Genomic DNA, 17,035 nt, shown 5'->3' on the forward strand with positions numbered 1-17,035 from the left:
AATTAAGTGGTCCCATTTAGTAGATACAGAAATATCGTTTGTGTCATATCCCCTCTCTTACATATCTCTGGTTTGAACTTAGTTTTCTGATAGTGCCTGTCAAATAAATAGTCACAGTCCATAAAACGTAAAACTCTCATATTATAGTCTGGGAAGTTATCAAAAGATGTTTATTTCTTACAATTTGTAGTCGTTTTCTTTTAAATATTAAATAATTTCTCACTGAAGACATGCTTTCTACATATAAGTAAATGTTTACAATGTATTAATTGTAGGAAATAGTGTTGTGATTGGTAATATCACACGTTTCTCTATGTCATTTATCTTTGATGTGACAGTGACCATAGCAGCACACGACAGTGACAAACAAAAGTCAAAAACACAAGAGAAGAAGAAAGTGCTAAAAAAAATAAAAACAGATTCCCGAACTACTGGCTACTGATTTTATGATTTATTGACAAAAATGATCCAGAATCAAAAAGCAGAAAGTAGTGACAGTGTGAACTGGTAGTTTAAAAAAATATTTTTTGTTTTTGAAAAATGACTGATGATAATATATACTCGATGGAAAATTATGGTTTATATTCTCACCAACTGCATTTTAAACAAGCTCAACAAAATTGTTCATTTTCCCATATATTACCCCATTTTTCACCAAATGTATCACAGATCCAAAATAATTCTAGCAGCTACCAGAATCAAATGCACTCATCAAAATGGGAAAACAGAACAATATCAGAATTAGAAAAGATCAAATATACAGACACAGTGGAAATGATTGAAATAAGCAGTAAAGATCTAAGTCCCTGCAGTAACATTGAATATTTAGACTCAGAAATGTATAAGGATACAAATAAAGACCTGGGTTATAATAAATATAATCAGTGTACATATGCATTAAATAGCAATAATCCAAGAAATTATGATTATACTTCTTGTGTCCAATATGAAAAATCTGTTAAATGCTACTCTCAGAAAACATATGATAGTGCATATTTAAAAAACTGTAATTTTAATGCTAACGGAATGGTGCTAAATAATGAAAGCTTATTTAAAAATGGAAACTATAAATTTCCAAGTTATGATAATTATATAGATTATAACAGTTATAACTGCTACACAAGTAATCAAGAAAATAATGTACAAATACAAAATGACTTTTATTCCACTACAAATATACAGCTAGATCCTGTTTTACCCCCTATAGAGATGGAAGATTCAAATGAAGACAGTGACATTATTGTAGAAGAATCAGAAGGTGAAATGGCAAATAGTGAAGATCAGGATAAACCTTCCCAGTCAGTGCAGTTAAATAAATGTGTTATTTGTAATTTGATTTGTACTCCATTTGGAATCCAATTTTATTATTTGACTTCTAGAAGCCCACTTACAATGTCTTCTCAAGTACCTGTAATTAATAAAATTGAAAGAATTTTAGGTAAAATTCCTACCACTAAACATTATGTATGTAATGATTGTTTAGGCTTAATAAACACCATTGATCACTTACAACTTAAAATGTTAACATTCAATAATGAACTTGTGTCCAAGTATAAGAAGACATGTATTGAAAATAAAACACATTTTAAAGAAATTAAAAAATTGCCACTAAAAAATAAAATCAAATATAAATGTAAAATTTGCAACAAAATTTTATGTATTCAGAAGTATTTCTTATATCACTTAAATATGCATAAGAAACCATGCATACTGTGTGAATACTGTGGAATGATGTTTAGAAGTAGGAAAAAATTTGGTGTTCATAACAGAAAACATACAAAGAAAAATGTAATGCCATCAACATTTAAATGTCAAAACTGTACAAAATTGTTTAAAACAAGATCCCATCTTAAGTATCATGAAAATGTGTGTTTAGGACTGTTTCCTTTTGAATGTAAATTCAAAGACTGTGACAAAAAATTTGCTACCAATACACAACATAAAAATCATGTCAAACTAAAACATGAAAAGAAATTTATAGCTATTTGTTCTATATGTAATATTGGTTTTGTTAAGATATCGGAATACAAAAATCATAAAATCACACATGGTACTGACAAGAAATATTCATGTACAAAGTGTAAAAATAGTTATAAAAGTATATGCAACCTGAAATTTCATATGAAAATGCATAATAAACAATTTCCTTTCTCCTGTATGATATGCAAAAAAGGATTCTTGAGAAAAGAATACTATGAAACACATCTTAGTAAACATACTGGGGTAAAAAAATATAAATGTTTGATATGTAATAAGCAAGTGGCCTCTCAAAAGTATCTTGACTCCCATCTAAAATCACATGAGTCAAAGAAAGTTTCATGTAATATTTGTGGAAAACTTCTGTTAAATAGTTTTAAGTTGAAGGACCATATTAGAGTTCATAATAATTTAAAGGAGTTTGAATGTGATAGTTGCAACAAAAAATTCAATACGAGGGATTCCCTTAGGAAACATGTTAAATACAAACATGTCAATACTTAAATACAGCAGTAAGTTAATAATGTAAAGCTTTTCCAGAACAAATATAGCATACAATAAAATTTTCTTGTAATAATGAATTTTTTCTAAAAATTTTAAAACAGTATAAATTTAAAAGGGAGAAAAAAAGATATGCTGACCTATTTATAATATTTCTTTCTAAGCTCTTTTATTGTGCTTTAAGTTTATTTATCGATTATCTCAATTTAGATTAATTTTTAGCTAATTATTTGTGTGCTACATATTTTCTGGAACTTGAATTTAATATTAAACATTGTGTTTTCAAGAAACATTTTGCTCTAAGACTGATTTTAATAAATAATTTTGATGATAAATGATGGTTTTTTTAAGTATTTAATCATCTTTTATGGGAACAATATATTTTTAATTGCCAACAATAAAAATTGCATCACTAAACACTACTTCATTGTGGTATATTATATGAAGAAGTACTCCTATTACATTTGGGGAAAAACCTCTTGGTGCAATGTCATTTACAAACAAAGATCACAGTAAAACAAAGTGTATTTTATTTTCAAATGCGGATGATCTGCTTAAACAAAAAATTAAGATTATATAACAAAATACTGAATTCGTTTAATAGTCAGAATGACTTTTGATACAGAACATATCGATAGCCTAATGCTGACAGATCGTAACCCACAAAAAATTGAAAATTCATATTTTTGTGTCAAAGGCAACCAACTGTGCATCCCTATATGCTGTTAAATTCTCGTAACCTAAATAAAATAGTAAGGTGGCCATTCCCGCGATTTCTAACAAGTCCTAACCCGCTCGCGTTGTTTGTTTACTTCCAACTCATCTTATCCCACAGTGTAGCTTGAATGGCAAAGCGTGTTGGTAGTAATTCGATTGACCTTTAAAATTTGTTTATAAATCAGTGATCAATGAACACTTACAAGATAAAGGATCAGAAGAAGCTAATGACGCAGAGCTGGGCGGTCAAAGAAATGTACAAGAACCCGAAGATATTGACTTAGAAAGTGAGAGCCTCAAAGAAAACATTGAAGATTCAGAAGATCAAGAAGTCCGATTAATGAAAAGGCGCAAAGTTGCGAATCCGGAGAACTGGGATAAAAACAAGACAAAACAGTCAAGAATGTTAGGAAGGGAATATACTGGTTATAGAAGGCTACAAAACATTGTGAAACATGATATTCTACGCCCTGAACGTAAAATGAAGCCAGCCTGTCTCTCGAAGTTTTGCGCTACCGCGCCGACTCGCTTTTGCCAAACAATATCAGAAAACTTAAGAAAAGAAATATTTTTAAAATTTTGGGAAATGTCCTGGGAACAAACAAGGATGTTCTTCGCGCATATGGTTACATACAAGGAGAAAAAAAGATGTTATGTAGATGGACCTTCCAGGCGAAGTGGTACCTACGAATACTTTCTGACAGTAAAAGGCGATAAATTATAAGTCTGCAAATTGATGTTTCTTAACACACTATGAGTAGGAGAAAAGATGGTACAGAACTGGGTAAGTGCGGCACGAAAAGATGGATTTCTAGAAAGTTGTGACATGATGCAAACAAGGATCAAAGAAAAAAGAGAGTCTACACCAAAAGCAAAACAGGACATTTTGCGAGTACAAAATTTACGAGAGTTTCTGAACAGGCTGCCTAAAATAGAGAGCCACTATTGCCGCAAGTCTACTGGAAAGTTATACCTGGAACATAATTTCAAATCGAAAACTGAAGTATATAATCTTTATAAAGAACAATGTAAAGACAGGGAGGTACCATTATCAAATTGTAAATTCTCTACAGAATTTGACGAAATGAATTTAGCATTGTTTAAACCACGCAAGGACCAAAGTGATATATGTTCATCTTACAAGATGAAACAGGTTACAGATGAACAATATGCATCCCACATTAGAGCAAAAGACCTAGCACGCGTCGAAAAAGAAACCGATAAAACCAGAGCCATCCATAAAGAAATTTACTGTTTTGTCGTTGATGTGCAGGCAGTCAAATTGTGGCCAGTGTTACAGGCTAGTTCTTTGTACTATAAAACAAAGCTACAAGTACATAACTTTACAGTACATAACTTGGAAAACCATCGCAGCATGAATTTCGTTTGGAATGAGATTGAGGCAGACCTTGATTCATCTGTATTCACTACGTGTTTAATAAAACATCTAGAACAATATTTGACCTTTGAAAAGAAAAATGTTATAATATTCTCGGACGGCTGTGGTTATCAGAATAGGAATGTCGTCCTTGCGAATGGTTTATCGGTTTTAGCTTCCAAGTATGAAGTCGAGATTGAGCAAAAATTTCTAGAAAGAGGCCACACTCAGATGGAGTGTGACTCCACCCACAGTCTAATTGAACGAAGACTAAAAAATCGGCAAATATTCCTACCCTCAGACTATATTTCGGTAATATCAGAAGCCAGGAAGAATCCTGCACCTTTGGAAGTATCCTATGTCACCCACACTTTTTTTCTAAACTACAATGACTCTAAAAACTTTCGCTACAGCTCAATTCGTCCAGGTAAATCAAAAGGAGATTTGAAGGTAACAGATCTTAGAGGCTTAAAATACCTACCAAATGGGGATGTATTATACAAAGTGGCCCATGATCAAAAATATGAACTCCTTTCTCAGAGAAAGAACACAGTCAATCACGATTTGGTTTACGATCAACTTTATTCGAATAGATTAAAAATAACCACAAAGAAATGGAAGGACCTTCAAGATCTAACGTCTGTATTACCTGCAGATGTGCACTACTTCTATGATACGCTGCCTCACGAAGACTTAATCACCAAAGACAATAACAAAAATCAAAAAAAGAAAGTCAAAATTTAAACTTATTATTTAGTTATTTTATTTTAATTATTTCTAAAAATGTTAACTGTAACGTTGTTTAAATGGTATTCGCTTAGTTTGCTAAATTTTATTTAAAGTAAACACACATTTGTATCTGTTTTTATTTGAAACTAATAAAAATAAAAAATAAGGATTATGATTTAAAATGACGTAAACCACACTTTTATGAGAACACCTTGAGTTATAATAACTTACTACATTTTCTAAGAGTTCGATATACTCGTAAGCCGCCATGACGTTGGTTACAATATGTCGTATCCCTTAGTACCCTGATCAAAATTAAACAAATTTATATTTTTACAATAAACTCACTTAGTAGCCATTACATAATTATTTATTTAAGAAAACATTACACAAGCAATCTTTTATAATTATGCTATACAGTTTTTTGTGCCTCTTGTAAAATTTTCTAAAATTGGGTTACGACCTATCAGCATTAGAGTATCGATATACAGAAAAAATCACATAGTGTTGCAATTAAAAAAGATGCCAAAACTGAATCAATCTAAGAAAACCTATTGAATCGAATATAATTGTTTAATCAATATCAATTAAATCTTCATTCAGCCCAAAATAAATTAGGGCTCCATAGTAATTGGAGCCATAAAAAAAATGTACTAAAACATCTGGATACATTGAAACTCTAGAGTATTCAGGATGGCCATGAATGTTTTCCGGACCAGGTCAATATAAAGACTACAAGCAATTGAAGAGCCTTAACTATACAGTTTATGTATTTCACCAATTTGCACCATTTTTGGATTAGAGATGAAAACTCTGATTTAAACGGTCTGCTGTGCTGAGAAAGTTAATAGCAAATTCCCCCCAATTTTTGAAGCACTGTCGAAGACAAGCAAAAATTGGGTTTTAACTGATAATGCATTTTACATTCATTTAGAAAAATATACAATTATTAGTGCAAAACTTGTAAGTATTTATTAATAAAGTAATAACACTCAAATTTTTTCATAATGAGAAAATGAAAACATATTACCTAACAGTCTAATCAAGAATTAGATCCATACTGATAAACACTGTCGTTGGTATCTTCATTCGGATTGTAAATGATGACTGGGTTAATTGCTTCGATGCGATTTTCATACATTCAACACTCTTCTATTAACTTTTCACATTTCCCCACAGTTTTTTCCCAAATTGCAGCAATACCAGTACCATCTTTTCAATACTGCTGCGTCACTGTAACCGGTTTCCAATATAGTTTTCGTAGTAAGTTTTGCATATTCCCCAAATAAGTTCAATAGGATTGAATTGACAATGGTAAGGAGGTAGTCTTAAGACATGTCCAAATCTATGTGTAATCTCGTCTACTATAAATATTTTTGGTTTTTCATTCCTTTTGGCTAACTGTACTAATTCCGGCTTGAAAGAATCCCGATGAAATGAAATATTTTCGTTAGATAACCATTCTTTTATTTTATTTAATGTTCAGGAATTTGTTGGTGGCTTTTTTAAAACTTTCGAATGGAATGGAGCATTATCCAAAATTATAACAGGTTGTTTACATAAACTTGGAAGCAGTTTTTCTTTCAACCATTTCAAAAACGTATCTGTATTCATTTTATGGTCATATACATCCGGTTTTGATTTTGACGAAAACACAAGATCCGCCCCATCAATAAAACCATGTTTTCCACCCGCATGCAATATATGTATCTCTCTTTCCTTAAATATCGGTGTGTTTTATGGATTTTATACTCTCGTCCTGCCAAATCCGTTTTATTCCACCTTTAGCACAAATCCACGTTTCGTCTACATAAACAAATGAATCGCGTTCTTTTTTAAAATTATTATAGCATCTTAAAAACTAGATTCCTTTGTGCTTTTCTATTGTTTTCCGTTCTGAACCTAATCCCAATCTGTTTGGAAACTCTCCAGAGACTTACCCTAGACATTTCGAATATATTTCTGTCATTTAATTTTTTAACACCATCTCTACAGAAACAGGTTCTTTCTTTTCACGCATTTTATTTATGATACTAGCTGATCTGGCGAACTCGTACCGCCTTAGAATTAAATAATGTGTCTAAAACAAAATTAACAGAAAATAAATCCCAAAAAAACACTCAAACATATTATGCATGAAAAAAGTGGAATCAATTTAATGCTTTCTGAGAAAAATATTTTTATTTTTTTTTGCGTTAAATAAATATACAACGATGACGGTCTTCCGACACACGAAGAATTGCCCATGTGCGAAACATGGAAACTCCTAAGTTAAATCCGCAAACTTCCAACGGTTAGCTTTGTCATTTGTTGATTGTCATTCCAGAAGCCAAAAGCACGGTAAATTGTGAACGTTTAAAATCAAATGGTACGTTCGTTGAAATCATCAGTATACGCTGGTCCAAGACATCCTCTCCTTTGTATTTTTCCTTGATAATCGTTGTCGCAATTACATTATTCATTAGCCTTTTCACAGTCAGTCTCATTCCATTGTACAGTCGAGGTTGATTAGTGTTACGCAGCATAATGACAACTGATCCTACTTTTAATTGTAAATTGATAGGTGGGAGTCCAGACAATCCCAATGAATTCAAAAACTCTGTAGGATAGTTGACTTCGTAATTCTGATTTATAATTTTGTCAACTGATTTGAATGAAAACAACTTTCCTGAAAGAAAATTCAGAGTAGTATATATATAATTTTATAAAAATTGGTAAAGCCGTTTCGAAGGAGTGTGGCAACTAATTCTGTGAAACTAATAACTGTCACAATAATTTCGCTATTAAAAAAATGGAACTTGGTGATAGAAGGGTAAAAATTAAGTGTTGTATCTCTATCATGAAGATCCCAGTGAAGAACTTCCTTAAAATTTGTTTCAAAATTCTCTTTTGAAAAATATTCCTAAAAATAGTGTAATCGTTATGGATAACGACAGCTACCAGAGTCGTTAGCTACAAAAAGCGTCAAACAGATCAAGTACTAAAACTGAAATTCGTGGGTATTTCTTAAAAAATGATATTTATTTTGAAACTAGTTATAACAAAGAAAAATTACTAAAAATGTTAAATAAATTTGATATTAAAAAGCAATATGTATTTGATAACTTCGGAAAGCAAATGTACAGTGCATCATACAGTGTTACGTCTTCCTCCGTACCATTGTGTATTTAACCCTAATGAGCATATGTGGCATCAAATCAAAGTAAAGGTGAGGGTGGAAAATAGTTCTCCTAACCTGAGTGCCGCTGTCATATAGTTAATTAAATTCAGAAAATTCAAAACAACATATTGTAAAAGTTAAACAGTCCTATCTGTCTATGATCCTCTAAAGCTCTGGAGAGATTAGGAAATGCCGAAAGGTCTTAATCTCGATGAAGGAAAAATCCGAATCTGCACCTCCACGCGGTAGAGGACGGGCAACATCAATTTTGATGGCTAACGCAGATAGGGACCGAGTGATTGCCGGTATAAGCAGTCCCCCACTTACCGACCAACGGCTCCGGGCGGACGAGTTGGTAGGTGGTAGGGCACTCTTTTGTCCTGGGGCTGAGAAACCGGCCCCAAAGGCGGAAGAATCAATGGTTTGGTCAACGGCATAAGAATATAGAAGGCAACGAGAAACCACTATATTAAAGATCCCTATGGATATCTCTAGTACAATTATAATGGCTGTACAACTCAATAAAAGTCGCATACTGATCATGGACATCGGAGACCAAGATCCGGCAAGAGAGGTCATTCCCATGACCACAGGGCCTCTCAGGTCGTTAATATGCAAAATCCCTGTGAAATACCCAATAAAACACCTTTAAGAAAAGTCCACACGAATTGTCTGAAGAGGATATCCACTTGGAACGTTAGGACGATGGCTCAATCAGGAAAAATCCAATGCGCAATTAAAGAAATGGAACGCATGAAAATAGAAATAATGGGCATAAGTGAAATGAGGTGGCCTGACTCAAGTTATTGTGATATAGAAGACTACAGAGTATACTATTCAGGATCAGAAAATGGTAAATATGAGAATGGGGTTGGAATTATCACGCATAAAAGTATAGCCAAACAAGTCAACAACTTCATACCAGTGAACGATAGAATCCTCCTGTTACAAATAAATACGTCACCGGTGAACACAAACATCATACAAGTCTATGCACCCACAGCAGACCATAGTGATGAAGAAATATCAGAATTCTACAAACAAATAAGCAACCTTATAAGAGATATACCGAGACACGAACTCCTTATAATCATGGGAGATTTCAATGCAAAAATAGGTAACGGAAAAGAAGGGCAACATATTGGTCCACATGGATTAGGAGAGAGAAATCAACGCGGAGAAACAATGAGTATCTTTGCAGCTGAGCATGACTTAATCGTGCTAAACACATTTTACAAACTACCGCCTAGACGCCTGTATACGTGGAAATCACCTAGAGACAACGGAGAAGACGTTATTATTAGAAATCAAATAGACTATATGCTTGTTAACAAAAGATATCGAAATAGTTTCAACAGTATTAAAACCTACCCAGGCGCTGATATTCAATCTGACCACAATCCTTTAGTGGGCGTGTATAGAACTAAGTTAAAGAAAATACGCGGAAAAACTGTAAAAAAACATGACATGAGAAAACTGAAATGTAGCGAAGTAAAAGAAATAGTCAGCAAAACATTAAATAGAAAATTTAAAGAAATCGATAATACAAGGGAAAGCACAGAAGATAAGATAGAATCCCTTAAGAAAACAATAGACGACATTAAAGACAATTTTATGAAGAAAGAAGAAGGTAAGAATAAGACATGGATGACGACAGAGATTCTGCAACTAATGGAAGAAAGAAGGAAAAACAAGAACGATAACTCCATGTATAAAACATTACAGCGAGAGATACAGAGAAAGATCAGAGAAGCCAAACAGAAAGAACTGGAGAAAAAATGCCAAGAAATCGAAATTCTCCAAAGTAAATACGACGACTTCAACGTGCATAAGAAGGTAAGAGAAATTACAGGTAAATGTAAAAACAGAAGAATAAGTAAACTTGTTAATGACAATGGAGAGATAATCGTGGACAAAGAGAGTATCAATGATACCTGGAAAAATTACATAAGAAATTTATTTTTTGATGAGAGAGAGAACCAGCCCCCAATACCTACGGAAACAGGACCACCTATACTAGTGGCAGAAATAAGAGCAGCCATAATATCACTAAAAGAAGGTAGAGCTCCAGGACCAGACGGAGTACAATCTGAATTTCTTAAACTTCTTGATGATGAATCTTTAAGAGTACTATGTAAAATCTTCAATAATATCTATGACACAGGCAATATCCCAAAAGATTGGCTACTTTCAGAATTTATTACCTTACCAAAGAAACAGGGAGCAAAAAAGTGCGGAGAATATAGGCTAATACGTCTAATGAGCCATACATTAAAACTTTTTCTTAAAATTATACATCGTAGAATATACAAGCTATGCGAAGAGAGAATACAAGACACACAGTTTGGATTCATGAAGGGCGTAGGTACAAGAGATGCACTGTTTAGTCTACAAGTATTATTTCAAAGATGCAGAGATATGACTTGCGATATTTACACCTGCTTTGTGGACTACCAAAAAGCATTTGATACAGTTCAACACCAAAAAATGATGGATATTCTAACAAAAGCCCAAATGGATGATAAAGATCGGCGTATAATACAAAATTTATACTGGAACCAATCAGCCACAATAAGAACGAATTTTGGAGGTGAACCAACGGAAATGATCCAGATTCTACGAGGCGTTAGACAAGGTTGTATACTTTCACCTATATTATTTAATTTATATTCAGAGGAAATATTTAGTGAAGCCTTGGAAAAATGCGAACATGGAATACTTCTAAATGGAGAACGCCTAAACAACATCCGTTATGCAGACGACACCGTTATTTTTGCAGACAGTTTGAACAGTTTACAGCAACTGATAAACAAAGTAAATGAAGTAAGTGAAAGATTTGGACTTCAAGTAAATATAACAAAAACTAAATTTATGATCATCAGCAAAAATAAAGTTAGAGACGCTCAACTACTTATCAATAATACACCAGTGGACCGAGTAAAACAATATAACTATCTTGGAACAACAGTAAATGAACAATGGGATCACTCACAGGAAATAAAATGTAGAATAGAGAAGGCTAGGAGTGCATTCAATAACATGGCCAAACTCTTTAAAAGCCACAATCTTAATCTGGAGATAAAAGTAAGGCTCCTACGATGTTATATCTTCTCAATATTGTATTATGGAGTTGAATCCTGGACACTAACTGAAGCAATGGAGAAAAAACTTGAAGCCTTCGAGATGTGGCTATACAGGCGAATTCTAAGGATATCATGGACAGACAAGATAACCAATGAGACCGTATTACGAAGAGTGGGCAAAGAAAGAGAGGTGATGTATACCATTAAAAGGAGAAAGTTGGAATATCTCGGACATATAATGAGAAACAGTACTAAATACAGATTACTGAAGGTAATCCTACAGGGTAAAGTATTCGGAAAGCGAGGAATTGGGAGAAGGAGAATATCATGGTTGAAGAACCTGAGGAAATGGTTCTCCACAACAACAACGAATCTATTTAAGGCATCAGTCAATAAAATAATTATAGCCAGAATGATTGCCAATATTCGGAACGAATAGACACTGAAAGAAGAAGAAGAATCTGTCTATGCAAACTTGTAATGTACAACCCATTATAATTAATTTAAATTAGGACTCTGACAGTGAGATCCGCCGCCTTGGGGGGATCATGCCCAACATCGGAGGGCCCAGCATTTAGTTGTGCAATCGATCGTCCTTTACGCTGCGCCTGTCTGGAGTACTGCAGTTTTAACAAAGGCGTATAGAAAGCAGCTCACCCGAGCGGATAGGAAGAGTCGAAGAAAAAATAGGGTGGCATGTACATACAGAACAGTCTCTACCGAGGCGTTGGGAGTTATCACCGGGCGTATTCCGGGGAGAAGAAATGAAAACATAGCAACAGAATGTTTAAAAAAAGAAGAAAGGAAGAGGTACATAATGGTGTGTCAAGAGGAAGTCGCCGATTCCTAATCTAAGAAGATGGATGAACTGCGGGCAACGGAGTTTGGATTACTTGCTCTGGTTGCTTCAGGCATACCTTTACAGATTTGGAAAGGCAGAAAATGACAAATGCCTGTACTGTTAAATATCGGACACTGTCCGACTATGTTTTATTGGCATATATTATTTTAATTTTTCACTTATCATTTAATGTCTGTATTTTGTTAGTTATTTTTCATGAAGCAGATAGCACCGTAACAGATCGAAATGATTGGAATCTATTCAACCCAAACGAAAGGCCACCTACCACTGAAGAAGTTGTCCAAGCCATTAAAATGCTGAAAAATAATAAAGCATCAGGAACTGATCAAATTTGTATTGAGCTCTACAAGAATGGTGGCGACGCCCTGCTATAAGCACTGCATGAACTTTTACTTCTTTTCTGGCAAAATGCGACCATGCCCTGCCAATAGTCTTAAGGCGTGATATGCCTGTTACATAAAAAAGGCGATCAGCTCCAGTGTGACAATTACAGAGGTATAAACCTGTTAACAACTGCTTACAAAATACTAGCAAATATTCTCTACGAAAGGCTTCAAGTTTACACAGTTGGCATAGTTGGAAAATAGCAGGCTGGATTTACATCAGATATATCAACAATTGACCAGATTCATTCAATAAGATAAATGCTCGGGAAAACATTAAAATTTAACATTGAAACCATAAACAGCGACTTGATGAGCCGGACACATAATATGAATATCTAACAATATGATTGCTAAAAAGCTAACGACAGGAACATCTATAGGAAGATGAAACAGAGGCCGACCGCGAATTAGGAGATTATATGGAGTTGAGACCGGCTTAGGGATACTAGAAATCAGAAGATGTCAACACGTTGCCAGAAATCAAACATAATGGTGACTAATCTTGGAGCAGGCCAGGATCCACACAAAATTGTCGAGCCAAAGATGATGATGATGATTTTTCATGCAGTTTTTATTTAAAACCGGCTTAAAATAAATATATGATGCCGAGAAACGAATTGATAGAGAGTAGCGAATCAATGTGAAGTACCGGTATTTCGTGACGTTACCCGTGATGCTCGGTTAGGCATTTTACTATAGAGAAAAAAGTAATACAACGCCAGTATAGTATAATTAAAATATTCGTAAATATCATTTTTTTGCTCAATTCGGAGGATAATCATTTATAGGAAATCATATCTGTGACAATGTTATAGTAAAAATCGAAGTGTTATAAATTTTATTAAAAAATGTAACATCAGGCAACTTATAACAAAATATTTTTCTTTTATCGCCACTTTTCAATAACACTGTCAATCCATTTCCATTTCTGAGTCATCTGAGTCTTCATCTTCGTCGACATCCTCCTCCTCATCGTCATTATCATCACTAACATCTTCATCCTCTGAATCAGATTCTAGCCACTCCAAACTAGAGGTATCATCTGCGATAATAGTTTTCCATTCGTCTAGTTTTTTCAAATCTAACGAATAAAAATCGCTAAAGGTAACTTGCTTAGAACCTTCCTCGTGCATTCCACCTTAAAAAAGAATTGTAGAATATTTGTAGCAGTTATTTCGACTTATTACACTAATTTCATTTATTAAATTAATATATATATATATATATATATATATATATATATATATATATATATATATATATCATAGTTTACATTTCAGTAAAACTTTGCTATCGCGTTGTTGAATTGAAAAGTCAAATATATATCGCGCAAGAGCTCAATTCGTGAAACGCTCGGTGTATGAATCGGTATCATTAGAGTCTTATAACGCGTTATTTCTGCATAGCCTTGCTTCGTCAGACACTAAGATAGATACAAATTCACACACAGAACGGCCAGCGAATGTCTCTGCTTTTTTAAAACCTGAAGTGGTAGCTACAAAAGGTGCGATCTACTTCGATAGCCATGAACAAAATACGATTTAATGTAATCGTTTTCTATCCTTTGCTCCAAAATTGTTTGAGTAATTTGAGTAATGGCATAACTCGTAATAGTCTAAGATCCCACTGCAAGATCACTACGTTCATAACGCACCTAAATAATCAAACTCACATTTTTACATACATTTAAAATTAATGGAATACATTGATAATAGGTTGCCAGTCAAAACGTTTAGGCAAATGTTTTTAATTCAATTAATAATAATTAATTTTTGAACAAAAAATTTAATATAATAATATTAAGAAAAAAACTAGCTTTAATTTGATATAAAAAGTATGCATATACATCATGGGCAGCGTATTTTATTTAAAAAATAAATGGACGATTTTTTGTTCAAAAATGAATTACTATAATTGAATTTTAAATATTTGCGGCCACTTTTTAACTGGCAACCTATTACCACTGTATTCTTCTAATTTTAAATGCTTGAAAAAATGTGAGTTTGAGTAACTACGTTATGAACGTAGTGATCTTACAGTGGGATCTTGTACTATATGGGGAATAAAAAAAGGAAAAAAAAATTAAAAAAAGAAGGAAGGCAAACGTAAATACGTATTTCTGACTGTTTGGTCGTCATCTGTACGGTGCAAGTAAGTTAGAATAGAAGATAATTAACTTCGGAAGGGATCACTACAGGAGCGATGCAACCATTTTGTGGCAATAATGTTAGAAGACCCTGAGTTTTCAGAGCAACAGCTAACGCATCCACGGAGGAAGCTACAGCTAGTGTTGTGTTGTTTTTTTTTCTTATCAACACAAACAGATATGCAACATTTTACATAGATGATATTATGGCTAATTGATATTTTCTTTCTTTCAGACCTGAAGAAGTGAATAAACGTAAATAAACCTGTCTACTACAGCTTGAAAGTTATGTTGCTTGCTCAGCAGATGGCGCCCTATTCATATATTTATGTTTAAAGTGATCTTTTTTGATAAATAATATGTTATGCTAGAAATTCCTTCCTCATCTTTTAGTTTTTGTCACTTCTATCGCAGCTTTTCTCTTATTGTGCATTTCTGGTTGACCTTAGAATTTCTTTGGAACTCTAGAATATGTAATCTATATTTTTTTTATTTTGAGGCGGTGGGAATCAGACATCTAATAAGTGTTCTTATTTCCAATTCTTTTCATTAAAAAATGATTATTAATTATGTCAGAAGGAGATCTCGATCTGTAGTTTTCCCATTTCATTTATGGCATCGATTACTACTTAAATATTTCATGTCTTGTATTTCTTATGCATGTTTAAATAACATGAATATATTTAGGTTGTATTTTGATTTTGGACTTCCTTACTAAATTTTAACTCTTGTTGAAAATTATATTCTTCTGAATTCAAACATCAAGATACTAATGAACCCGTATAATTAAGGGTGTCCCAAAATTTACACAAAATTTGAATTGGCAATGGTCTTCACGCCTTTGCTAGCACATACGTATTTTCCGTAAATATGGCAGAATTTCGTTGATGCAGCGTTGAAGTTCCTCCTTCAATGCACAAGTGGTTGTAGGCTTGTTGGCTGTGACCTGTGATTTCAAATAACAACAACATAAAAACAAATCCAATGGTGTTAAATCACACGATTTAGAAGGCCAATTCTGATCACCGAAACAAGGAAGTACACGACCAGCAAATGTCTCTTGCAGTAATTGTTTCACGGGCTGTATGACATGTGGCAACGTCTTGTTGAAACCACATGTCGTCCTCATCAATATCATCAAATTTAGGCAGAGAGAACTCTGTTATTGTGTTGCGATATCGAGCATCAGTAACAGTCACTGCTTGAACAGCCTCATTTTCAAGGAAGTATGGTCCAATGATGCCTCCAGCTCAAAATCCGCACCAAACAGTAACACATTGTGGATGCATTTGTTTTTCGACAGTCATATTCGCTCTGTGCGTGACCATGGTAGGGGTACCTTGAAACGATGCCAGCGTGTGCAGCGGCGAAATATGACAAAATTGGACCTTTTGGATCTTTTTATGCATAAATTTTATCAAAAATGGGTGCAAATACATGTTGCGTATTTAATTGTGCAAATAATAGCAAAAATAGCGAGTGTAACTTTTATAGGTTTCCAAAAATTACATATAAATTAGAGAAAAGAAAAAGAGGGATTCGTGCTATTAATATGAAAAAGTAAATATCACATAATTTCAATTTTATGCTTTGAAATAGGAAAAATATAAATAATTTACCTTAAATGATATTTCATAAGGCTTCAAGCTAACTGCAGCCTGCCAGATGACTTTAGCTTTTATATCATAATTTTTACTATTATTGTTTTTAATTACATGCTCTTCCACATGCAAAAACTTGATTTGCCAGTACTAGATTTTTCCCTTTCTTTTCCGTTTGGTGTTGAAAAGATAAAGTTGATGAATTTTTAGACACCCAGTTTTTAATACTAAATTTATTTTGTACATAAACTGAATAAATATAATTAAAAAACTAATCATTAATACTTATCAATTTCGTATCTAATTAACATATGTTTAATCTCAAATTGGGAGGTCCAAAACTGTCAGATGAAGGCGGTAGAAGTCACGCACGGAGCGAATATGTGTTCTCAGAACCCCAAATGTAGCAATTTTGACGACTAACAAAGCCATCAAGTTGAAAATGTGCTTCATCCTCAGAATGATTTAGCTCGACAAATCAGCATTGACTTGTTA

At 33.5% G+C, this 17,035-nt stretch overlaps 1 protein-coding gene across 1 annotated transcript in view; it reads right to left on the reverse strand.

Annotated features, from left to right (window-relative positions):
- Window positions 1–13,614: 13,614 nt before the first annotated feature.
- The window catches only part of LOC140447624 (kelch domain-containing protein 4-like), a 46,497-nt gene continuing 43,076 nt past the window's right edge, over window positions 13,615–17,035 (reverse strand). The window contains exon 7 of the mRNA XM_072540382.1: window positions 13,615–13,931. Within this exon, the coding sequence (XP_072396483.1) occupies window positions 13,705–13,931 (227 nt within the window). The 3' untranslated portion in view covers window positions 13,615–13,704. The remainder of the gene's footprint in view (window positions 13,932–17,035) is intronic.

Source organism: Diabrotica undecimpunctata, chromosome 8, assembly GCF_040954645.1.
Source record: "Diabrotica undecimpunctata isolate CICGRU chromosome 8, icDiaUnde3, whole genome shotgun sequence".
NCBI lineage: Eukaryota > Metazoa > Arthropoda > Insecta > Coleoptera > Chrysomelidae > Diabrotica > Diabrotica undecimpunctata.